Genomic DNA, 26,919 nt, shown 5'->3' with positions numbered 1-26,919 from the left:
ATCAAGGGACAGCCTTAATGAAACTGACTTTTTTCTTTTTTACTGCAAGTAGCTGAGAGATACAGTGACTTAATACAGTTAGGTGCTACTGTTTTGATTCATGTCAAGGTTCTAGCCCTTTTACTCTCCACTGCTTTAGTGCCATTGGTGTAAGTGTGGACACACTAAAAAAAGGCAAATAATGCCTTAGCTTTTTGATCCCTGGCAACCCTTCTGGTCATGGAGCACACGGAAGAGAACCACCACACTAAATTATGTGTGTGTGGGTGATGGGCTTCTTGTTAGCCACTGAATCTCACGTGGTTTAGGGGGAGAAAATGACTTGTACAGTATTTGTAACTTTTTCTTGCTTGAGATTATTTTAAAAATTAAAAAAATATGAACGATAGCCTTTCTGACATTGAAAACTGAAGTTTTTGAGAATCATCACTGGCAAATTTCAACATTATCTCTATAAATTCTTGTGCAGATTAAATGACATGTAATTTAATCAAATGCTTGACATTTAACCTGTGCTTAGTAATGGATAATAATTATTACTCCTATTTATTTGTCTGGCAGCCTATTAACTATACCCCTATGCATTTCACATGGAACCTGTAGGTTTTTTAGCATATCCTAGAGTTGGGATGATTTATACCAAGTTCTTATCCTTTGTTCAAAGAGCACAGGAGACTGTAGCAACCACTTAGGCTGTTATTTTGGTTAATATGTGAAAAGTATGCTCTGTTAACAATTTAAATGAAGAGGTTTTTTGGGTTTTTTTTGGTGTGTGGAACAGAAAGATGGTTCTACTCTTGGCAAAATGTTGTTGAACTATATTGGTCTTAAAGTGTTAATTGCCTAAAGTAAATATGCATTTCAATAGCGGAAATGTTAACTTTTATGATTCTTTCAAGAGATACTGGGTTTGGGTTTTTTTTTTTTTGGTTTAAAGAAATAAAAACAACTGCTAAGTTTCTCTTTTCACAAAGTGAGCAGCCCAAATCTTGAAATGAGTGTTTTTTTTCCCCTTTGAGATTTTACAAAACCAATGGACTCTCATAAGAACAAAGTGACAGGTTAAAATGAAAAGAGGTTACTCTAAAAAAAAAAAAAAATAAAAGTAGCTCAGTCAGCACTTTTTAGAAGCAGAGTACTGTGTGATATTTGACTTCTAATTAATTTTAACCATCTTTTTCTTTGAAAGAAGAAGGGATGAATATTATGGAGGGCTGCAAAAATATCTCTTTTGCATTTACAGCTTGACTTTTAGCTCATGGTTATCCTGCATGGAAAATTGGTCAAGCCTGGTCCAAATCTCAGTGCTAGTAATGTCATTTTTCTAGCCAATCTACCTCAAGGGAAAAAAGAAAAACAAAAAACTCTTTTTACTAAGAAGTAGCAGAGAAACCATTTATATGATTAAAAAATAATCCTGAGACATAGTCATTGCTTTATTTGTGAAACTATGAAGACAGTTTTAGTTCTAAGATAGCATCATTTATTAGCCAGATTTCTAAAGCAATGGATAAAACCATTGTGTCTGCTCTCCCTAAAGCTGGGTGTCTAATCGGCCTTAAAACTCCTCAGACTTTTAACCTCAAAGTCTCCCGGCTGGCCTGCCTCCCATCTTCATTGCTGCTCTCCTTCGGGCCGCCTCTCTCTTGGGATTAATGCAGCAGATGCTGTGTTCTTTCCCTGCCACCCCGTCACTTTTTATAACAGGCTGTGCATCCTCTTCTCTGCCACTAGTATTTCCTTCCTAAAAAACAAGTGTGATCTTGTCACTTCCTAGCTTAATAGCTTTCTGCTAAGTACTCCTGACACAGAGGCTGAAATGTCAACTTTTTCAAGGGCTGCTTCCATAGCTGTGTGGACAGGACCCCATGCTTACCCGGGCCTGTACTTGGGTCAATATCTGCTGCTGCCATCTGGAAACTTAATGATTTTCTATCTATGGGCTCTCCTGCATTTTCACATGGGGCCCTGCAAATTCCATGACCAGTGCTGCTCGTGATCATATCCGACCTCCACTAGCTTCCTGCTACAGAAGTTTTTCTTTCCACCTCTCCATGTATACCATGTGCTCCATCCACAGTGGTTCTTGCAGGATACGCCACAGTTTGCCTTTGCCTACTCTTCCCTTTCTCTGCATGCAAGAGCCCTACTTGACTACTCAATGCATATATTACCTGTTTAACATCCCACTCGGCAAGAGTGAGTTGCTTTCCCTTTGCATGCTTTGTTCATGTTTATTAGAGAGCAACAGTTGGTTCACTCATATCTCCTTCACCAAAATATGGTCTGCATAAGTGTATCTGCCATCATCCTCAGGGTGAAGTCTGACATGTAGGTACTGCTCAGCATGCACTTCGTGGATTTATTCATGCAAACCATGTTTATTGAATTCCTATAGTGGACTTGGTACTGCTGGTCTCTGAGAGTGGAGTGGGAGAGGAAAAAAAAAACAGACAGAGGCTCTGCCCTCAGAGAGCTGACACTTTAGCAAGGGAGATGCTTTAAAAAAAAAAAGATTTATTTATGCACACAAGAACTGGGGTACAGGCTGTAGGTGCAGGGGGTGGTGGTGAGGATTCACCAGAGACAGAGTGGGGAACAGAACAGGGAGATCTACTGAAGTACACTGCTGAGGGGAGCAGCGGGCGAGGCAGGAGAGGTCTGCTGCACCATGTGGGTAGCTCCCTGGCCAGGGATTGAACTCATGCTGCAGTGGCTGAGGATAGCTTCATATGCTACGTCTTAACGCCTTGCGCCACCAGGGAGGCCCCAGTGAGATGCTTTTTTTGGACTGCAAATGACTATATCCCGAATAAATAACTTCAGGTTTTACTTTAGAATGGGAAATCTTCTGCCTTCTTGGCAGAAGTGGTGTGATGGAATATTATAAGCACTGAGTACCAGAGGATCTTGCATAAGACAGCTGTCCTTGGTTTATTTTGTGACATTAAGGAGAAAGGTGAATGTCAGCAAGATTCTAGATTTCTTCCCTCAAATCTGAGATTCATTGATCATGAGACAATGATGTAGCTTAAAAGAATGAAGAACGAAAAACTCATTCCAGCAGGCCATTCATTGTAAGGCACTCTGACTTCAAAGAAAAAACGGGAATAGAAATGTGCATCTTGGGAATATGAGCATATTGGGGAAAATGGGCATCTTGGAATAGATACGACATAGTAGTTCAAAGGTTAATTGCAAATAAATTGAGTCAGGGAAATACTTGGACACTAAAGATGTGATTAAAATTAATATATCATGATTGATTCACAGATGATTCTGTAATAAATAATTCACTTTTAAAAGTTGAGTTAGATGTGTATGTTTAACTAGAAAAAAGATGTGCAGCTGATGCCAAGAAGAAAGTTAATCACACAGAAATACCTATAGTAGCCTCGCTATTTTGAAAAAAGCAACTTATGTAATGCAGTCATCTTTGCAGACCTTGGTAGATAAAGAAAACATTAGTGTAAACATTTACACTTTTACGAAATACATTTTCATGTGCGATGACTTGTGAACCTCACAAGAACTCTGCAGGGTTGTTTACAACCGAAGAAGTGGAATTCCTGAAGGTTTAAAAGATTTGTGTGTAGGGCTCTCAGCCATCAAGTCATTTATATTGAATAGTAAATATACTGTTAACATCAGTTAAGGAATCTTCTAGGTCAATTATTCTCTTCAGTTTATTCATAGATTCCTAGTTAGGGGCAATAGTTTTCATTGAGTCTAACTATGAATCAGATCTCTTGTGAACTAGATCTTTAGTTTGAGACATAAATCCTTTTAGTTCAAGAGTGGAAACCTATGTGGATTAATGCTCTGTAATGACCTGACATTGACTTTGACTGAAGAAAATTTTATCTTTGGAAGGGAAGCTGGATTTTAAATTAATTCTTTTGATATCTCATGGATTGCCAGAGAAGTATGCCTCACTTGCTGCTGACCTTGGCTAAGTCAAGTGAGAATGGGGTTAGTTGAGGGGCAAAAAGGGAGACTGTGTGGGGTGCCTCCTGTAAGCCAGTTGCTATCACTTGAACCTCACATAAATTGGGTAGTCTTACCTTCATTTTCACAAGACGGGGCTGAGGCTCAAAGAAGATATGTGACTTGCTCAAAGTCGTTTAGCAAGTAAGTGTGGAAATGAAATTGGTACCTACGTCTTGGTGACCTCAGAATCCATGCCGTCTTCTCGGAGGTGCTCACGGTGAAGCCAGAAGTAAACACTATACTTTACCTCAGATGAATTTTGTTTCTACAGAGACTCATTTCAGAATCTGTTATTTCCAATAGCTCTGTTTGGAACTTAATAGTCCTGTGCAAAGAAGAACACCCAGGTCTGTCTTGTATCACATTGTAGCTTTATTACTGTGTATTTTGGGTCAATTTTTAAATCTAGTGACTATTAACTATTAAGCAATTCTAAATTACAGTATGGTTGTATTCATTTTATTTTTATCTGATGAATTTATCAGACCTTAAATACTCTACAATTTAAAGACTTCTCCCAGAACTTAATGAAGCAGTAGTTTGCAAATAGGATCACAAAACCAGTGATATATTTAAAGAATATATAACATTATGATATGAATCATGTGTTATTATTTGTACCTAACAGCCTAAAAAGTAGTCATTACTGATTTATGAAAGGAGAATTGGTCAAGGAACATTCAACATTGGCTCTGTGACAACGTTAGAGGTTTTATTGCAGAACTATTATGTAGACTATCATTTCTTGGATGGTCTCAGGATTGCTTCATATTATCCTGGTTTAAATTTCCTATCGAGTTAAAAAATGGAGTTTGAAAGGATGTCATCAAAGGCTTTCATTTTAATTGCCATGTGTTAATTTTCCTTCTCTCCATTTGTGTTTTTTCCCTCTAGGAGAAAAATTTAAGGTGGACACAAAGACCATTGCTGTTGACTTTACCTCAGAAGATATTTATGACAAAATTAAAACAAGCTTGGCAGGCCTTCAAATTGGTGTTTTAGGTTTGTATCATTGCCATACATATGGATTTTTCTTGCGTTTATTGTTTGATTTTCACTATGAATGAACATTTCCTTTTTGAGTGTTAGCTGTTTACTTGATAAAATGACCAGTGAGAAGGAAATTGTCTTGTTAATAACGATTGACATTAGACGACGTTAAGCTATAGACATTTGATTCTTTTTGTTTTTCGTTATGTATTAACAACTATTCTACTTCTGATTGTTTTCCCTGCCTGATTTATTTCCGATCTCTTAATCTCTATATATTTAGATAGGGTTATTTTGTAGTATTCCTTTACGGTGGTGACACTGACCTCTTTTTACAGTTGAGGAATGTAAGCTTAGCAAAGTATCTCTGGGCCTCTTGTTCATTATCAACATCCTCTCCCCGACACCAAGCCTTTTTTGGGGACATTTTCCCCCATAACCTTCCCTCCTCACCATGAAATTTTGATACCACAAGTACACTGTTTATGTGCTTGTATGCATATCTGTGCCTTATATAGAAAAAGAGAAAAATGTTTCCTGTCCTTTCTTTAGAAACCTTTCTTCCTCAGACTGTAAAAAAATGGTCTCATATTTAATTTCTAAATAAGATAGTTACAACCAATTAAACACGTAAAACCCCACACAGTTCTGATTGAATATTTATTCACACACAAGTTTGCTTTTGATAGTTAGTTGGTTACATGTCAAATAAAAATAATCATAGCTAACGCTTACAGAACCTGTACTGTAGCACTTCCCATACACCATTTTATTAAGTGGCTGCACATTTAGCTTCCTTTCTACTTTACCACCACAGCTGTCTTCCTCAAACATAAACTTCATATAATTATTATTGACAGCCGCTATTAACAGCTTTCTTTTACCTCCATTGCAGTATAATTTTAATTTGTCCAGATTTTTTGACGGAACTTTAGGTGTTATGAACCAAATATTATTATTTGGTCATCTTTCAGCCCTAATCTTCTTAATGTGGGTATAACCTCTACAACTTGTGAGGGGTCTGGTATATACAGGTTTTATTTTTCTAATTATTTATATTTTTTAAAGATTTATTTATTTATTTAGACTAGCACTGGGTACAGTCAGAAGCGCAGGAGGATGAGAGAATTCACCAGAGCCAGAGCAGAGAGCAGAGCAGGCCGACTGAAGAAGTACACTGCTGAGGGGAGCAGTGGGCAGCAGGAGAGGTCTGCGCGCCATGTGGGACCCTCACCTGGTGGCCGCAGATCGAACCGGCGCTGCAGAGGCTGCGGGCAGCTTCACAACCCAGCGCTCAACCACTGCGCCACTGGGGAGGCCCAGTTTTTCTAATTATTATGTGAATCTGCAGTCCCTCCAACTTCTGTCTTCCTTCACCCCTCCCCGTCCAGATCCCACATACCCCCACTTCTTTCAGGAAAGGGGGAAAAACTTACCTATTCTCCCTCTTCCTTTGCTTACCATTAATCTCATCTCTAAAATTCACTGTAACAAACATATAGATTGATTTCTGTTAAGATCTAGCAATCTTGGGCCTCCCCTAGTGGCGCAGTGGTTGAGCGCTGGGCTGCGAGGCTGCCGGCAGCCTCTGCAGTGCTGGTTCGTTCCCCGGCTGCCAGTGAGGGTCCCACCAAAAAAAAAAAAAAAAAAAATCTAGCAATCTTATATTAAGTCATAGGAAGGATTTTTTTTCTACCTAATATTAATGAAACCACTAATGATAAAAAGAAAAATAAATCACCAAGGAACACTTCATTTGAGTTGCATTAACCGCCAAAGTATATTCTGTATTCAGTAAAGAAAATTATTATTTTCAGAATTACAAAGGAAAATGCCAAACCCCTTTGTCTTGAAAGACACATTAAGGTTTCAATAAGATGAGTGGAAAGAAAATGGCCATGAATTGTGTGAATTTATACTGAAAGGTCACCATAACTTGATAAGACTATAAATGCTTAAAGTTGAGAAGTTGGACACTTAACTCTGTTATGTAAAATGGGTAAGCATCTGCTGTTTTCTTTCAGGCAAATGCCAAGAAACACAGACTTGAGAAAGCTTAAAAAGCTTCAACTATTTAGAGAAAATGACATCAGTACTCCTTTGAATAAGCAAACAATTGGTTTACAAAATGAGATTGCTATAATGCTTACTTGATTCCTCAAGAGACACCGCTCCCTCCATGTGCTCCAGATTGGTTGGGAGGACTTTGTCCAGTATATCCCAGGAGGTGTAATTTTCCAAGGCCAAAAGAGTAGCCTGGGACTTGAAGTATGCAACACACAGTACTTTTTCCCCAATTCTACTACTATGAATTTTTTAACTTTTAAAAATTGACATCATCTGCACCTCCCTGGTGGCACAAGGGGTTAAGTCTCAGCTCAAGAAGCTATCCGCAGCCAATGCAGGATGGGTTCGATCACTGGCCGGGGAGCTGACCCACATGGTGCAGCAGACCTCTCCTGTCTCACAGGCTGCTCCCCTCAGCAGTATATTCAGTCACTCCACCTACTCTTCTCCCTACTCTGTCTCTGGTGAATCCTCTCCCCTCCCCATACCTCTGGCCTTGGATGCATACCCCAGTTCTTGGATGCATAAATAAAATAAATCTTAAAAAAATTAAAAAAAAAAGTGACATCCTTCATTCTAGATTTAAAAATAGAAAAGACCTCTTGAAAAAATAGTTAATTTCTAATTCATTAAAAAAATCAATCATCGCTTTATTCAAACTTTTAATGCATCCTAGACCAAGAGTTTACCCATGTCCAATGCTGTCAAGGTCTTCTCCATTCATGACGTCATGGTTTATATAAGTTGTAAGATCAAGAGAGTCACGGGGTAACCTGTGATACCATGTTGGTGATGTGTGTTCAGGACTATTTATTACCCATTGACTTTCTTCTGTCTATACACAATATCCAGAATTTAATAGAGGCATAATTTTAATAACTATGTATAGATAATAAATGCCAGTTGGTTGCCAAAAAAATCATTGATTGCACATTCTGGACTAGACCTTATTATTTCCTTTTCCTATGCCCTTTATAAGTGAATACTTGCTCCATTAATGTACTTGGTGGATTATTTTTTAGTGTCCTTTCCTTCCTTTTAGCTGAATGTAAAAATGTCTTTTTGCTGTCCTTGCCCAAGCAACCTTTATGGAAAATGCTTGGGAAGTAGTTGTCTTCTGCTAAAACCTAAATATTTCCCAGAATGTTCTGGAATGGAGAGGAGTCAAATTTTGGGAATATTTATCCTGAAAGTTAGTTTGGGCAATAATGAGTTCTTAAGATCAATCTACTCTAGTTCTGTTTTAGAGTTTCTTAATAAAAGAAACAGGTATATTATTAATTAGTTGGGGAAAGGATTAGTTAGCTTCCCAATGATGTATTAGCTTCTAGATAATTGGCATGGGATCCAGAAATGGGTCACGCCTTATAGTTCAGCTTCCCAAAATATCAGAAGAAGAGGAAATTGGTGTAGATCTAGGAGAGGGAGAAATGGGTCTACAGGAAAGGGGTTGAGTAAAACTTTTCTAGGATCAAAGAAACAAAAGGAAACTTGAGCACTGTAGGAACAAGGCATCTAGGTTTCCAGTCCCAACTGAGTAAGGAAATTACAAGTAGAAGAGTCTTGCTTCTTGCTTCAGAAGGTTTAGAAACATAAAGTTACAGAATATCTTGCTATTCTCAAGAATATTACTAATTAAAATTAGTTTTAAGTTGCCCTCTTTTGAAATGTAAATTTCTCTGGAAGAGCCAATGATACCTATCATTTACATCTTCTTGGGATTAGGACTTACAGTTTATTACCAGCATACTTTTCTGCTGGATCTATGCCTCGACAAATGACTATTTCATTTTTTATTTTTTTAAAAGATTTATTTATGCGTACAAGAACTGTGCCCTCTCCTTGCAGTCTGGACCCAAAATCACCCATCTTGAGCATCATCAGCGTGTTCACCAACCAGGGGACTCCACATACTTCATTCAGTGTACAGAGTTTTTGCTAAGGTTCCATTGTATAGACATAATTAACTGAATCGTTTGCCATGTGATGAAACTCGATTTCCAGACCCAAAGATTGTGCTGGGTCAAAGTGCCAGCCCTCCAGTCTATTAGTCTTTCTGCTGACCAATTTCCATCCTGACCCATCTGGTTAGCATAAACATGGATGAGATTGAGGTACCCATCATGAATGACAGACACTCCAGTCACCTTGGAAATTCCAAGGACCTAGAACCACCACTCCTGGAACCTGGAACCTGGAACAAAGACCAGTGTTACTTTACTATATGTAACCGCTCCTGTTTGTTTAATGATTCATTTACTTAATCATATGCTAATTCATTCAATCAGTAAAAATCCAGAGAGATAGCAGTAAATAAAACTTACATTGTGGCAGCTTTCCTGGAAGATAGTATGAGATCAGAGTCCCCAGACGGGTTAGATAGGCTTTACTCAATCAGTCCAGAGTAGGTCTCTTGTCACCTCAGTGTGGGAACTAGAGGCCAGTTAAGGCTGTAAGCCTTGGGAGCTCTATCACCATTACTTCAAGAATGCAGATTGTTTGGGGTTAAGACCAGCCAGGTCCCTGAAGGCTAGGAGCAGCTTCTGCCCTTGCCTAAGTTCTTCAAAGAGATCATCATGTCCTCTGCTTCTTCCCTTCTAATCAAAGAAGCAATCACTGCTCTCCCTCATATAATCTAGAACAATGTCCTTTGTGGGGGGGGGTCTCACCCAGTTCTAGGTTTATCAGTGAACGTATTCTCTGTATCTAAGATTCATCTTTATTCTCAGAATGAGGATGAGGTCATGCCCTCCTCATCTGTCTTGTGCAGTCTCCCCCTCCCTGTCCTGGACACCTCACACCCCAAACTGCAAGATAAATATCCCCAGTCCGCTCCATTATTCTTTAGAATTTTCAGCGATTACAGTAAATTCTCCATATATGTGCTATTTAATTGATTTGTTTTCCTTTGCTAACTTGTCTGATGTTGTTTTGATTAATCGTCCTGCACGAGAAAAACCCAGAGAGGTGGGGGATGATTTCTCTTGCACCTCGATAATAGCCATTGAACAAGTAATTGGGAATGTGGCATTGTAATGAAAGGGTCTGTTACTGAGAAAACTAAGGTGTCAGTGATGAACTGTGGGAGAGCAATATTAACTGAAGGCTGATTAACCCTGAGAGAAAATATGTGGAAAGGGCTTGCAGGCAAAAGAAACAGAATGCATCAAAGCCCTGAGGTGAATGTACTCGGCAAGTTGTTGGAACTGACAGATGATGTGTGACAGAAGATACAGAACATGTAGTACAAAAGGGGAGTGACCAGAGTGTGGAGATTAAACAGGCTACATCATAAAAGGCTTAGGACACCAGGTTAACAAATTTGAACTTTATCAGAAGGGTGGTATAGACATTGTAGAGTTTTAAAACAGTGAACTGACATCATATTAGAATTTCAGAGGACAAGAATTGGTACAAGAAGACTGGTCAGGCTACTTCAGCAATGAAGCATGAGATGATGGTGCTTTATGTCAAGGGTGTCAGCAATGGCATGGATAAAAATGGGTTGACTAGAGAGATGTTAAGGAAATAGAAACAGGATCAATTTCTGATGAGGGTCCTCATCAGAAGTCTTGCCGGACAGAGTAAAGAAAAACTGGTTTCTCTAAACCATTATTGCCAGCATTTGTTAAGCATTTTTAATAACCGTGCAATTCCTCATTTTATGTTCAACAGTCTTATGAAGTAGATAGTGATATTATTATGCCCATTTTACAGATAAGAAATAGTCTTCCAGAGGTTTAAACAAACTTCCAGAATCAAAACTTCCAGGTTTTGTCTTGAACAGCCTGGTATTACTTCTTTAAGGCAGGAAACCCTGGGGCAGGAGGAATTCTATGGAGAGAAATGACTTGACTTTGGATGTTAAACTTGAGAGAGCTGGGAGAACCCCAAGTAGAGATTCAAGTCCACAGCCCTTCGTGTTGACTGAGGCAGAAGCCTGGTGTAGCCAGTTGTCGGATGCAGACAAGGCACAGGGGTGTTTTTATACTACAAGTCTCATCAGAAACATTATCAGACTAAGTATAGTGCCTTATAGTTTCATTAGATGTGTTGAATGAGATTGGGTTTCTAAAGGGAAAATAGGAGAATTCGAGTGCATTTCCTTTTACTCGAAAACCACTAAATGGTATTAATTAAAGCAGAACCTTTAACTTAAAACTGGATAATTAGCTGTGATTCAGAAATGTAAATAGAACTGTAATTCATGAAATTGATAAATGTTCCTCTTGTTGGCTAAAATTTCACTAAACCACATCTCAGCCTTCTTTCCCCAGCCCCACTTCCAAGTTTCTGTATGGCAAATCTTACCTCGTTTTATAATGACGATCACATAGCAATTTGTAATTAAACAGTGGAAACGAAATGTTCTGTTGTGTTGCTTCTGACTCAATCTTAATTTTTCAATTTCTGATGAAAGCCACTGCAAATTTAAAGCCTCGTAAACTCTCTTTTATTTAGAAATTGCTACTCGCAAGTGTATGAAAACTGTAAAGTTTGCAAAATGTTTTACATGGTGTTCCAAATATCATCTGTCAGAGGATGAACATGTGCTAGCTACAGCAATATGTTAAATAAGGCAAAAAAGGAATTTTCTTTGCCTTACTTTCCAAACTCTATAGACTATAAATCTAGATCTATTTGAATGAAATACAGAGGATACAGGAGCAATTCAGATCAATTTAATCACTATAAACAGTTATTCTTGTTAACTGTCGCCCAGAGCTCTCTTTCAGAAGGTCTTTCCACTTTGACACTGGTCGTACATAAGAAAAGCAGAGACCAGGCCTCCTTGGTGGCGCAGGGGTTAACTCTCAGCACTATCAAGCCAGTCACTGCAGCATGAATTCAATCCCCAGCCAGGAAGCTAACCCACATGGCACAGCAGACCTCTCCTGTCTCGCCCCCTGCTCCCCTCAACAGTGTATTTCATTCAGTCTGCCTGTTCTGCTTCATACTCTGTCTCTGGTGAATCCTCTCACCCCCTGTACCTCTGGCCTGCACCCCAGTTCTTTTACGCAAAAATAAATAAAAAATAAATCTTTAAAAAGGAAAAAACTAAAAAGAAAAGCAGAGATCTTTTCTGACCTGCTACATCCTCTGCACCCAGAATAGCATTGGGTACAAAATTGGACTTGCATAAATACTTGTTAATAAATGATCACACAACAACACAACTCTCCCTCCTTGGTTTATTAATATACTATATGTTCTAGATACTGGGTTACAGATGTTACACGTGTTATTTCATTTTATGCTTAAGTTACTGTTTTATATAAGGACAATGAGGAAACTGAGGCTTATCAGGGTGGAATCACCTGCCTCTTGTTGGAGCTAGTGGCTGTAGAGCCAGTACTGAAACCCAGGACTGAGGTCCACACCACTCTTGTTGAAAAGCTCAGGACAAGAGGAGATCCCCACTTTTGGCTGAAATCTACACTTAAAAATACATTTTATTTTGAAATATAATAGAGTGGCAGCATTTTTCCTAATACATTGTTGTTATGAACTCTAACAGGCTTTCCATTTTCTAGTCTTTAATTTGAATGCTAGACCTGGATTAATGTAGATAGCTATAAATGTGACCAAATGTGAACTTAACATTTACTACTTTGTTATGATGAGAAGTAAACAGAAAACATGGCATAATTTGATATATTCTGGGAAGGTCAACCTTTTGGCTATGCATTTTTAAACGTCCTTAAGTTCTTGTCTCTGACTAACACAGAAAAGCATCAGGTTGGAGATAATCTATGTGTAGTTACCCCTATCTGTTATTATTGTGTTTGTTCATATGGATTTTTATTTTCTAGTTATTTATTGTTGTTTGCTCCTCCCTCATGCCCAACCCAGATACCAAAAATCTAATTTTCTAATGACATCATTATCATAGCAGCTGGTTTTGATAAAGGACTTAGTCTAGTAAGGTCAGAAGCAGCAGCAAATGAATTTGGAAGAAAGAAATCTTGTGTATTTTTTTTTTTTTTAAGTATACGACATGGAAGTGATTTTTGAACAGCGATAGGAAGGATTTAGAATATTTACCTGACATTCAGAGTTACTCTGTGGATTTTCTGAGTCTTTAAAACACAGCATTTATTGGTACTGGTGTTTTTGAAAGTTCTAGGTGGGGGGCATGGAGAACAGTGCAATGTCATTCTTCCCTTCAAGGATCCACTGGATTAAGATGTTCTTTGCCCTCCACCTCCTTTCTCTCTCCTCTCACCCTGACCTTGTTCTTGGTCCAATGCCACTTTTTTTTTTTAAGATTTATTTTATTTATTTATGCTGGGGTGTAGGTCAGAGGTGCAGGTGATGGTGAGAGGATTCACCAGAGACAGAGTGGGGAGCAGAACAGGTAAATCTACTGAAATACACTGCTGAGGGAAGTGGCGGGCATGACAAGAGAGGTCTGCTGCGCCATTTGGGTCACCTCCCTGGCCTGGGATCCAACTCATGCTGCAGTGGCTGCTGATGACTTCATAGTGCTGAGATTTAAGCCCTTGCACCACCAGGGAGCTCCCCCCTTCTCCACTTCTGTGCCCTGTCTTCTTTATCTCTTATGTTGGGCTCTTGCCAGTGTCACAACACCAGTGGGAAGCTGATGAAGATGTTGTGTCTCTTCATGGTCCTGTGGTGGGGTAGTGGTTGGAATTCTGACATTACATGGACATCCTTTGTTTTCTGAGAGACAAGGTGTGTCACATGAGTAAAAGGTTTTTGTGGTTCATGGAATAAAAATTTTAAGGCTGTTTCTAGTACCTTGCTTGAATATTTTTTTAAAAAAATTCACCAATGAGTAGATATTTAATGCCAATTTAAAATGGTACCTTCTAGAAAGGATTTCTAACTATGTGAATAATGTTGAAACAACTTGTAGCATTCATTGGTTTGGTGAATCCTTTCATGAATCCTGTAAAAAATAAAGATAGCATTGCATATACCCATTCTTAATGAGATGAAATTATAATGGAAATATTTCCATCCTTCACTCCTACCCAAAGCCTGTTTTCTTCCTTTTCCAAGTCCCTGACAGTGTTTCGCTTTCTGCCTACCGTTTGGTTATTGCTGCCACCTACTGTCTCTAAATAAAATTGCAGTGGGGATCCTTTTCCCAAAGATTTACACTATTTTGCAGTTTTTATGGAAATCACTACTTGAGAGTAATAGTTATTTTTCTCTATATTCTTAAATAATAGCACTCTGAAGTGATTACTTATTGTGGAGACATAATGGATACATATTATTCCACCCGCAAAAGATCCAACTAAGAAAGCAAGAAGGGATTTAAGAGCCCTTATCCCTAGTACATGACAAATTGCCAGTGTGACCTTGGCATGTACTTCCCCTTATGAAATCAGTCTCAGTGCTCTGAAATACCTATTCTTGCTTTCATACTTTTTTTTCCTGTGTGTAATTTTGATTATAAAAGCATAGCTCTTATACGTGATACTCTTCATTTCTTTGGGCTAAAGTTCTCAGTGTTGAACATGTTTTCTTTTAGAGGTACATTAACCGGATGCTTACATTTTCTTTGTGTGAGTAGATAGCTTTGACCACTTTCCTTTGCTCAGTTAGCAGAGACGTATTTGAATATTTTCTCTTGTTAATACAGCCTTGACCAGAGTAACACGATCCCCTGTTTGCTTAGTTATTTGTGGACTTCCTTTCCTTCACTAGGTACTTGTAGTCCTCGTAAGATTACAAAGTTACTGTGCTGCTTGCCAAGTTACTAGCTTTTAAAAACCCAAACCTGAATTTTAAAAGATTATAATTATACTATTCCATCCTCCTTAGCATTTTGACGTAGAACATTAATATTTCCATGGTGTAGATAGAAATCTGAAAACAGAAAGTTTTGCAGGTATGGGAGAGTGAAGAGAGATGGTGCTCAGTGTCCTTTTTTAAACATCCTAAGAGTATTAGGATTTGGCAAAGATTGTTTTATCTTAAACTGACGTAGAAAAGAAAATTTTGTTTACGTGTGGCATTTTAGCTGATAATTTGGTTATTGCTATTTCTCATAGTTACATTGTAAGTTATTTATCCTTTATAATTATGTAGATGGTTAAAGCAAAGTCAAGCGAACATGAAGCCTCACCTTCAACTAGTTTTGACTTAATTGGTAACAGATCTTTTATAGAATTCCTAGAACCTCTGGTGGGTGGAGAACCTATTAAATAAAATAAAAATAGATTTGGACCTGCTGTTAATAATTATGTTTAGATACTATCCTACTCAGTTGGCAGGAACCCTAATTAAATATAGTTTGCTTTGCCATTATCCTTTGCTTACAGATTTTCAGATTTTACTGGTCTTGTGTAAGCCATACTACCCGAATTTTGTAAGTAAAATCTTGAGGCTTACCTCCTCAAGTGTCCAGCTTACAGCTAAATATAGAGTCCTTATTGAGACCCTTTGAACTACAAATTGTGTTAGTCTATTAGAAAAGTTACTATTAATATTATCAGGTTTGCCTGACACAGTTCCTTATAAGCTTTAGCTGACTGATTATAATTTCATTACCTTCTTGCTACTGGAAATTTTCTAATACTTTACAGTTTTATTAAACATTGCTATCAGATTTCTGTTTATTATCCAGTTATTACTGATGCTTTTTTCCTGAACTAAAGTCTGGATGGAGGCATACAGTGGCTTTAATGCCATGGTTAAGAGTCTAAACCCTGAAGTCCAATTTCCTGAGTTTGAATCCCAGCCTCACTTTGCTCTGTCACAATAGCAGCAAGTTATTTAACTGCTATGAACTTCGGTTCCCTAATATGTGAAAAAGAAATAATAATAGGAACTAACTAACAGGGGTATTATGATAATTAAATGTAATGGATAATATATTTCACTATTGATTTGGTTAAATTCCAAGATATTTTGTAATTTATTTTTTATTCCGGTGATGTTCCTTATTCTGGGTTGTTCTTTGTCTTTTCTGGGCTAGGGAACAGCATAGGATAATCTTAATATTAATCATATGTAAATTTATTTGTACCTTCTGCCTTGTTTTATAGCTCCAGTCTTAGGTTGGATGATTGGGGAGGGGAGGGATATCAGGACGATGAAGACATGATCTTGACTTTCAGGGCTGCTTGGTCCCATAAGGGTTGGGTGGTTTACTGGGGACACTTATTCAGACCCACCCTGGTCACCTCCACAGAGAAACTGTCCCTTCCTTCCGAGGTGAGGTCAGATTCTCCAGGAATAGGCTCACACAGCATTCTGCTTTGTCATGAAATCATTATTTAATTCTTTTTTGTGTAGTGCCCCGCTTTCTTTCTACTAGGTAGTATTTTCCATGATACCAGACAGTACCTTTTCTGGTGTTTCTGTTCCCTAGCACATGTCTTGCACCTTGGTTTATGGCAGGTATTTGTTGAATGAGCAAATGAGTTCTCATTTTGAGATGAAAAAATGAGATGCATGTTTTATGTGACTTATCCCCAGTCCCCACACGTTGCTTGAACAGTAGTGAGTGGAACTCAAGTTTCCAGTTTCCCACTATAGTAGTCGCTGCTCTTTCTAGTACACTAAGAAAATTTCCGATCTGGAGAGGGTCTAAGCAATATCTCAAGTAATTGGATTAAAGAAGCAGAGTACACCCACTTCCAAAGTGCTATGGAAATTGAAAGATGAGTTTAAGTCTTTTTGTCTGGGTTTGGGTACAGAAAGGTTTAATGAAGGAGGACACATTTGAACTGTATAATATAGAGAGTTTGGATAAAAAGATATGGGAAATGTCACTCAGCTAGAAACAGTATTTTATGTCATCATATATATTCTTTTAGTCTTGATATATTTCATGCCATTATAACAGGAAATCTATAAACTATGCTAACCAGCTAATTATCTTGTCTTATTTCAGTGAACAATGTGGGAATGTCATATGAGTATCCTGAATACTTTTTGGAAATTCCAGACCTGGACAATGTAAGTCTTTTCTGTTATATTGTGGCAACAGAAAAACCCCATGCAGGTGTCGGTGAGGCAGTGCAGTCCAGTGGTGACGACTGTGAGCCTAGACTCTAGAGCCTGAGTTTCACGCCTGGCTCTTCTTCCCGCTCCCTCAGTTACCCTATGATGATCCTTGGATGATCCATCTCTTGCTCATAAATTAGGCAGCTTCATGTGTGTTGGAAGGATTGAAAGAGAAAATATTTATAACCTCAATTGTACAGTGCCAGGTTCAATAATAGCTCCAGTTTTGTTATTCTTATTTTTATTATATCAGTGCGGCTCTGTTTCTAAACATCAATTTAAAATTCATAAATATGTTAACCTATGGCAATTACAGTTGATTCAGGTAAACTAGCTCTACTAAAATGAAAGCTACATCTCTGGTGTATGCGTAAATCTATAATAAAACCCAGAAAAGCCTATCATTGAAGGAATATGTAAATTCTTTTAAATTGTTGAAAAGCTTAAATTCAATAATTTCTCCTTTCATATTAGCCGAGAGGAAATGGCAAAGGGCTCATGTTTATTTTAGATATAGTGTGTCTTTCTGCTTCCACATTTTACTTGCACATAGACCTTGGATTTTGCATATTAGCATAAATTGCTGCTGTTGGTAGAAAAGTACTATAGCACTGAGAATAAACTCTACCTCTCCACCCCAACTTCTATCACGGTCACTGCTGTACTGGGGAAAATTTTCAGTGCACCTTTAGATCATATGTATCTATAATATAGTCACTTCCATAATCAAATCTATATAAAATTATCAATTTTTTTGCAGACCATCAAGAACCTGATAAATATTAATGTTCTTTCTGTTTGCAAGGTAAGCACCTTCTTCATAAATACATCATCCTTTTTTGTTTCTATTTAAAATCACTGACAAATTCACTCGTTCATTTCTTGTTTCCACACAAATACATATTACTGATGGAAGGGGTCTGTGGCTTCAGGAGGTAAAAAGAACTAGATACTAAACAAGTGTTTGTATTGCTTTGCTTTTGAGCAACTGATCATTTGTTAAATGCCTCCCATATGCAAAACCTGTAATAGACCCTGGGAGTGCACAGACTAACTTAGACTGGGGGTTGATTTCTACAGAGTTTCCATCCAGTCACAACTCATCACTGACATATTGTTTCCTTTTTGTATTCCCTATGATACAAGCCAGTTGATGAGTTAAATGTTGTAGGAAAGCATTCTGTGGGGCAAATGGGACTATACAGTAATGAGCGATGATTATTATTTTTTTAACCATGCATATTAACTACGATAGTTCCTAGTTGCTACGTGTGCACTAGAACCCAGCCATGTCACTTGTATGTGCTGAAAAAAGACACCAATGCTCATAGATGCTGAAAAGAATAGCTGATAATTATGAACATATGAGTACCATTTTCCCCTTACATTCTAGCTATCGCTACACTAAGATACCATACCCTGATGATACATACCAGGCCAGGAGAAAACATTGCCTGAGGCAGAATTTCCATAGGTGTGACATCAGATATTTTAAATTTGAACATACTGATGGAAAACCAAATCCATTTCGGTAACACTTTTTTTTTAAAAGATTTATTTATTTATTTATACAAGCACTGGGTACAGTCAGAAGCGCGGGAAGGTGAGAGAATTCACCAGAGCCAGAGCGGGGAACAGAACAGGCAGGCTGATGAAGAAACACACTGCTAAGGGGAGCAGCGGGTGCAGTAGGAGAGGTCTGTCGCGCCATGTGGGACCCTTGCCAGTGGCCGGGGATCGAACCGGCGCTGCAGAGGCTGCAGGCAGCTTCACAGCCTGCTGCGCCACCAGGGGAGGCCCTTCAGTAACACTCTTGTACTAGTTTACTTAAGGAAATCAAAAGGCATTTAACTCAAAACAATTAATTAATTCAAATAAGAACCTAATGGTTAATTTTCACTCTCTGGGGTGGTCTTTAGCTTTTCCTCTATTATGAAATCTCTGAAAGATAATTCTTGTGTCTTCACATCCTGAGAAATCCTAAAACCTTTAAACATAGTGATCATAAGTCCAATAATGACCCAAAAAGCTTATGTCTTGTCCATTTTTTCAAGTACAGCTGTGTCTCTTCCTGTCTATTTTATAAGTGTTGCTTTAAAGTGTTTAGTTAATTCATTTTTTATATGACTTTAGCAATATGGTTGACTCTATAAGGGAAAACTGCTTGCATACCGAATGATACTTGGTAGCTTGCATTTAAAAGCAACTCAAATGGAGTATATTATAAAATGCCATGCATTTAAGAAACAAAGTCACTGTATCTTTTTCATTGTTATTAACTCAGGTTTTTACTCATGTGAGATTCAGTCTTAGTAAGGTAAACTACTCACAAGTGGCTCCTTTAGTTTTGGAGCAAGACCCGAACACACAAAATTGATGCTTTTGAAATGTTAATATGAATCTATCTTTGGAGTCTTAAAGATATTTCCCTTGGAATATTTATATAAATGTAATTATTTTCTAATAATCTGTAGGAGGTTTCATGTTAATGAAATAATTCCACCATTTATTAGTTATATGACCTTGAATAAGTTACTCTCAGTGCTTCAGTTTTCATTTGTAAATTAAGGCTGATAATTTCCTTTACCTCACAGACTTGTTTGGGGGGTTAAAACAAGGTACTACATGGAAACCTCTTAGTGCCCAAATCCTAGGAAGGGCTTTAAAAAAATGTTACTATTATTTTCTTAACTCGGAACTGATACAGATTTTAAGTAAATAGGTACAACTATGATTTTAGGTTTTTTTTGTTTGTTTTTTTAAATTTTTATCAATGCTTTTTTATATTGTGGTAACACTGGTTTACAATTCTGTATGTGATTTAGGGATATAGGTTCATACCTCCTCAGATGTATGTCACCAAACTATATCACCCAGAAAACCCATAGTTCCATACCCTAGACCTTGGGCTCCCTCCCCGCTAAGCTCTATCTCTATTCTCCTTCCCCTCTAGAAGCCCCAGTCATATTTCCAGGGTTTGTTTTGATTTAGTTTTATCAGTTTCTTTGCTTTGTTTCTCTATTTTCCACATATGAGTGAAATCATCTGGTACTGATTTTAGTTTTTAGCAAGCAAAGCTTTTTGATCAAAATTAATATCACTTCTAGTCTATAATTTGTATATCTTGTGGTTTTGCCTTTTGAAATGACTATTGTATGCTATTGTTTTGATAATCTTTTTCTAGAACTTTTGGCCAGTGCTTAAAAATAATGAGTGTTTAAGCGATGTACTTGTTTCATAATGTCTTGTAATACTTTAGTGATAAAAAATATGTTCAAGTGTTTAAATTTTGTTTTATAGAAATGATTAATAGTAGCTATAAATTAGTGTCCTGATAGTTTTAATTCCTCTGTCAGATAAACTTGCTAAGGTTTTTACATAAGATATGTTAGTATTTTCTCCTGTAGCCTCCTGCTCGTCATTACTTACAGTAGTATATGCCCTTATGGGGTGTATCCTGGCCATCTCCAAAACATGCATTTTTTGGCTGACAGTGGACAGAATACTGAAGTTAAAAGCCAAGATCCTGGCCTTGATCTGTGAGAACAAGTCAGCTCATTGTGCTCCACAACCACACTCTGCATCCTCAGATAACATCTGAGCACAGACCAGGCAGCGTGTGCTGGTGGGGACACCCCAGTTCCCCACTTAAAGGCAAATCGTGCCCAGAGGTGGTGGGGCATGTGTGTGTGTGGATTAAGCAGCACAAAATGCAATAACACACTAGAGTACTTTCAGGTTTTTAAAAATAAGGTTGAAATAATAATGAGGCACCAATACAAATTATGAAATGCTTCTTCCACCTCTTCCGTCTTCTTCCCCCACTTGCTTCTTTTCATAGTGGCATTTACCCTCATGCCCATGAAGCAGGTGAGTGGAGACAAATGCTAACTGACCCCACCCATCACATTGTGAATCATATTGTGGGAAGGGGTCACTCGCAGAACCAGGCTTTAAAACTGTAGTTTTGGGCAAATCAGACTCCATTTACAAAGCACTAAGGGAGTTTGCTCTTCAAATCACTTCTTCGTTAAGCCAAAAAACCTTCCTTTAATTTGTCTTTAGTGTGAACAGGAATTGTCCTGTACCTTTGTCATGTACACTGTTAGTGGCAAAATAACTCACAACTCTCACTCATTTATTCATCATGGAATGACTGACATCCGAGAACAGCCTGGTAGCTAGTTCTTGTGCTGCAGGCTGGCGCTGTGCAATTATTATCTCTGCAGCGCTATTGACTCATGATAATACTGGTGTTAAAAGTGGTTCGACTTGAGCAACGGGAGGTGAGTGGGGTGCTGTGGTCACCAGCAGGCCAGCAAGGGCCACCAGGACACGAGTGTGTAGGAACTGGAGAGCTGTGCTCAAGAGGGTAGAGAACCATAGACAGCTTGGAAGTCGAAATCCTTCTATGTGTGTGTGGCATGATCTAATTGTGTGTTTCCAGTGGCAGACTGACGTGACAGTGTGTATTTGGTAGTATATGTGTGTATCTTATTTACACAGAGGCATAGACATCACCCTGATGGGGTGTTGCATGCACCACTCCCAGGGCGAGTGCTCGTTCATGTTGCTGTGATTGACTCTATGGTCTATTTTGACAAATTGTGCCTGGTGTCCTGTAGGGGATGCAGTATTGCCAGGGTTCATGTCCAGTCGCTGTTGCTGTTTGGAGCCTGGGGTAACTTAAAAGAAGATGAAAGTTGGCCTGGCTCTAGGTTCTTACCAGGTTTTATGGTGGCTGGACATGAAGGGTAGTAGGGCATGGAAGTCTGCAGTTTAATGCCACAATAAAGGTATGGTAAGGACTTACACCTATAAGAAAGAGAACAAACTCTCCTCACTATCAGTGTTGGTCTGAGTCTTTTTCTCCTTAAGAAACCCCATGGTAGGGGATGACTGGCTGCACAGCATGCCAGGAAGGACTGGAGATAGCTGCTTGCCTTTGTGACCTTGGGCTTGTGCCCCTTCATGGGAGACATTTGCAGAGTAGGGCCCAGCATCTTGTTACAAGTTCTTTGCTACACCACAGCCTTGAATGTGACCTGGTTCTGCATTTTTTTAGATGTAGGATTATTGTTTGATCCATGGGCTCCCATCTGTATCAGTCGGTCAGGTAATTATGAAAAAACAAGCCCCTAGGTCCCACATTCCAGTGGAGGAATAATAGAAGTGAAACACACTGAGCAGCGAAATCGTAGGTCATCCCCATCAGACGAGGTGGTGGTGAGCACTCCAGAAGAATAATGGGGAGGAAATAGTTATCAGAATGGTTTTGATGCTTAATCATGGTCCATTTTAGCTTTCCCAGGCCACTATCTCTCTGGTTCCATCTGGTTATTTAACTTTTCAATCTTAGCTGGTAATTGAGGATTATTCCTTCCTTCCCTCCCAATGACTTGCCGAACTGGCTTCCCCTTTACTCAACAGGCAACTATTAGCTTGTGGCAACCCCTGGGTGTTTAGAAGCCAGGTCTCTTGCTCTTCCAATGTTGCCCTCAAATCTTTCAGACTTAAATTTAGTCTTGTCCTTTTCTGAAGAGCAGGTAAGCACTAAGAGAAGAGCAGGGATGTGGAAATTCCATATAGGTACCAATATGGCAGGCAGATTGGCCTTAAACTGGAAGTGAGGTCCTACAGGTGAGGGCTTTTTGCTTGTGATTTCAGATGCGGGAATCTAAGATAATGACCTTCCAACCAGAAATGGCAGAGTTTAAAGATAATTAAATCTCCAGATATTGAAACGCTCTTCTAAAATAGTTCCGGTTTTATGCCTGGAGGGGTTTCCATCTCAGAACACTGAAAGCATTTGCAAGTGAAATTGTTGTGCTACTATAGAGCACTATTAGAGGAATCATGGGATGTCGAAGTCCCCCACCTGCAGAGGCAGGTAAACACAGGTCCAGTTTCAATAGGATGTACCCTCCCAACATATTTTGGTGGCTTAAGCCATGTTTTCAAATTTGGGATATTTTACACTCAAATATCTCACATTTCTTGGAAACATCTGAAAATTGAGTACCACCAACCTGAACTGCGTCACAGCCACAAGTGGCTAGAGCTGAGTAGCAGCTGAGATGCTTAGTAGTTAGGGCTGTGCTCCCCAGATGACCTCAGTCATTCCTGTTACCTTTCTGACTGTTTTGGGCTTTTGACTTTGCATTCCCCTGTTCAATAATTCCAAGTATTTAATCTACTCAAACTGAATAACTGCTTGGTAGAGTTGAAGGATTAGAGTGACTTTGACTCTCTTCCATCCCTATGATTCTTTGAAATCGAAGCACTCAAAAGTATGAGGTCCTGTGCATGCTTTAGAAAGCTAATTTATTCCCTTTTAATATCAATGTGTATCCATTGTATGTCACTGAGTTAGAAGTGCATAATACTATATACCCTGCCCATAGTGTAGATAATAAATGTTTGGATGGACAGACACACAGGAAAGCATATTTCCTTTTTCTTGCATGGATTTGCCTCTGACATGTGACACTGTACCAGTAGGGGGAGCCCTCTATTAATTTGGAAATCTGTGAGAACAATCACTGTTCAGGAATCTAATTGTATTTAATTTAGGGGTTATGCTGAGAATTTATTGCCCCCTACGCCTTGAATTCAAGTTGTCTGCCCCAAGAATTCAAGTTAACCACATTAAGAAATTAATAAGTTACAGAAAGAAGAGTAGGGCCTCAGCCAGGGCTTTTCTACCTGAAGACAATTCCAAGTTACTATCTAGAGTCTTTTAATCCATTTTGAAAGCAGCTATCATGTGCCTAAAAATTTCCAAATTGTTGGGTACATTTAGCCTTAAGGGTCTCATAGTAATGGGCTGTTTCAGACATAACTACAAAATAATGGGCTTGCCAAACTGCATAACACCCACTCTTCCAATGGTTTTCTTCTTCAACAAATGAGGGAGTAGTTGTAGATTGCTTCTAAGGTTCTTTCCAGCTCAAAGTAAAGCTAACGTTTAGAAAAAATGCCTCATTTCTTGGGGGAAAATGCAAAAATCTTTGCAAAGTTAAGGGAATAATTTTTCTTTCTAAAAATCTGTCACCTTCTCAGAAGTCAGCTTATTTTGGGAAAATTTAAGTAACAGGAACTCTTAGCATATTGTCATACACTAAACTTGGAGAAACAATGTGTGATGGTATATGCTTTGCTTTTGTTTTTATAGTTTATAAATGATGGCTATGGGTTCATCACTATTAATTGGCATTCTTTTTCTTTTGTTAAATTATTTTGGCCTATATTAAATCAGAATTTATTACAGTAGGTAAAACGTTTTTATGATTGGGGCTGAGTTTCAAGTTAAGTAATATGGGGCAGGGGGAATGGCAAGCAGAGCTCTTCAGTTCCACAAAGACGGAAACATTAATAAAGAGGGAAATCAAATAGTATTCAGAGATCTCACAGCACTTTAAAAACTTTATCTAATGAAGCTTTTTACCCCCTGTGTAGTAAATACTCTGTTACTCATAAATGTGAGATTCTAAGAATTTCCAGTTAAGTCGTGTTCTCAATACCAGAGCTTAAATTATGCAGTTTGCCAAAAGAAAGGAGCACTGTATCATTCTAATGTGGCCACATCTGACTTCTCCAAAACAGGCTCTGTCACACTGTTGTTTATGTAATTCTTTTCACTTATACGATGATTGTTAGTTACTGTTAATGATTCCAATTGAAACCATGTTTAAAGCATTTGTATCTGTTCCTTTCTAATCTTATAGGAGTTCATTTTTCAGTGGCTTTAATTCCAATCCTGTTAACTCCAAGCCGGTTTTTCTGGGGTAGCAGGCAGGGCAGAAGTGGACGAAGTCGCTGTTTGAGGTGTCCTACTTATTAAGTATCCTGGATTCTTGGACTTTGCCCAAATTCTAGGGCAATTTGTTAGACTTTATTTTCCACTTATATATGAGGTGATACAGGTGACTTCTTTTGTGTCTTATTTAACTGAATTATTTTAGATTTTAATGTTTTCATTTGGGGTTTTGGTTGTCTTTTGGAGCATTATGCAATAATGTTTTTTAGTATACTGTTCTCCTCTCCAAAATGACCAAATGAGGTTGGTTACATGATACAAAAATAATTTGCTTGTAAAAATAAATTACTTGCTTGAAAAAATAAAATAAATTACTTGCTTGTAAAGTAATTTGCATAATTAGTGTAATTAGCTCGTGTTACCAGTTTTTATAGTAAACTAAAAAGTGGAAGTCCTCGATTAGTTTTTGAGTATTAAAAAAGTTCCTTCTGGGCCTTCCTGGTGGTGCAAGGGGTTAAGACACAACCTATGAAGCTATCCGCAGCCACTACAGCACGAGTTCGATCCCCGACCAGCCAGGGAGCTACCCACGTGGCGCAGCAGACCTCTCCTGTCTCGCCCCTGCTCCCCTCAGCAGTGTATTTCAGTCAATCTGCCTGTTCTATTCCCCACTTTGTCTCTGGCGAATCCTCTCACCCTCCCCACCTCTGGCCTATACCCCAGTTCTTGTATGCATAAATAATAAATAAATCTTTAAAAAATATAGAATTGTCCCTTCTTTAAATTCTGAGTTACTGATGCTACAGAATTAAAAGATGTAAATGTGGAAAAAATATCATGTTAATTTCTTTTAGAAATGAGATTAATTGTAGGGCTTTCCTGAATGCAAAAACAATGCAAGATAGTCACCTTAGAAGTATTTAGAACACTAGGGAGAAAAAATAAATCATTTCTAACCCAGCCACATTTTTACAAGTTGTTCCTAACCCATAGCATTTAAATTTTACATTTTTTATTTTTATTCTATTTTATTTTTAAACATTTATTTATATATATTTTACACCATTGTTCATTTTTGTATAATATTTGCTTTCTCATCTCAGATGTAGTTCATCCGTGCACCATTACTGTAGTCCCTTGTGCTCTTAAGCCCCCTGTTTTGATCTTTCTCCTCCCCTGAAGAATGTCTCTGATTTATAGTTACCTTAGTTTAAGATTTTTCCAGATCTCTCTTGGCTAGTCAATGTATTGTTGAGTTAGTTATCCTTACCAAATGATCTAATAATACTGGTTTTATTTTTGTATTAACTAAGTGGGTCTCATTTATTTTCGAGGGAGAATATATATAGTTGTGGCAATGATTGCCAGTAAATATTTTACACTTGAAATGGGAATATTTGGTGTTCCTGAAACTGATTCTAATTGAGCTATCATTGATAAAGTTTTCTTTTATATTTGTATGCTGTATGGCCAGCTTGCATACAAAGTGATGTGATATATCTGTGCAAGATAACATATTTTGACCTTTTGCTCCCTTTGATTTTAGACTTCTAGAACTTTTTTTGTGGTGAGGATCAATGAAATTGTCATAGAAAAGTTTACCTTCATAAATAGAAACAGTTTTTTCTGCAAAATTTTGAAGTTCTTGTTAGCATAGAGGTAGAGCACAGCAACTTTTCTCTACTTTTCAGGAAAGCATTAAATAATAACTATTTGCTATAAAATTGTTGGTTGTTTACTTTTTGAAACAACTCCAATGTAAAAGGAAAGCAAATATACTTACTTACTTGCTACTTTTTCTGATATTCTTAACCACTGAACTTACAAATGATGATAATCTCATTTTAGCAGTATCTTAAGGGGAACAAAAATTTCCTGGTACAGCAATTATCACCTGCAGATAGCCTAAAGTAAGTATATTGAGTTAACTCCAGAAACAGCTTGTGAACTGTGAAATGGAGTTCAGATAGTGAGATTTTGCAGAAATGCTTGGAATATGGTATAAAAAAAACCCATATTAAGATACCATCCAATTCGTATAAAGTAAGAACATGAATAACTTAGTTAAAATATTCATATGTAAAACTCAGTATTAAAAGGAATTTGTCATGATAGTAGTATAAACA

At 38.0% G+C, this 26,919-nt stretch overlaps 1 protein-coding gene across 1 annotated transcript in view; it reads left to right on the top strand.

Moving 5' to 3' along the window:
• Positions 1 to 26,919, top strand: part of HSD17B12 (hydroxysteroid 17-beta dehydrogenase 12) — a 132,453-nt gene that overhangs the window by 72,905 nt on the left and 32,629 nt on the right. Inside the window, exons 4-6 of the mRNA XM_037522431.2 lie at positions 4,885 to 4,992; positions 16,922 to 16,986; positions 17,795 to 17,839. Coding sequence (XP_037378328.1) covers positions 4,885 to 4,992; positions 16,922 to 16,986; positions 17,795 to 17,839 — 218 coding nt within the window. The remainder of the gene's footprint in view (positions 1 to 4,884; positions 4,993 to 16,921; positions 16,987 to 17,794; positions 17,840 to 26,919) is intronic.

This window comes from Talpa occidentalis, unplaced genomic scaffold (genome assembly GCF_014898055.3).
Source record: "Talpa occidentalis isolate TD23 unplaced genomic scaffold, MPIMG_talOcc4v2.1 talOcc4.3, whole genome shotgun sequence".
Lineage (NCBI taxonomy): Eukaryota > Metazoa > Chordata > Mammalia > Eulipotyphla > Talpidae > Talpa > Talpa occidentalis.
The sequence above is the reverse complement of the archived record's forward strand: the minus strand, read 5'-3'. Positions and strand labels throughout refer to the sequence as shown.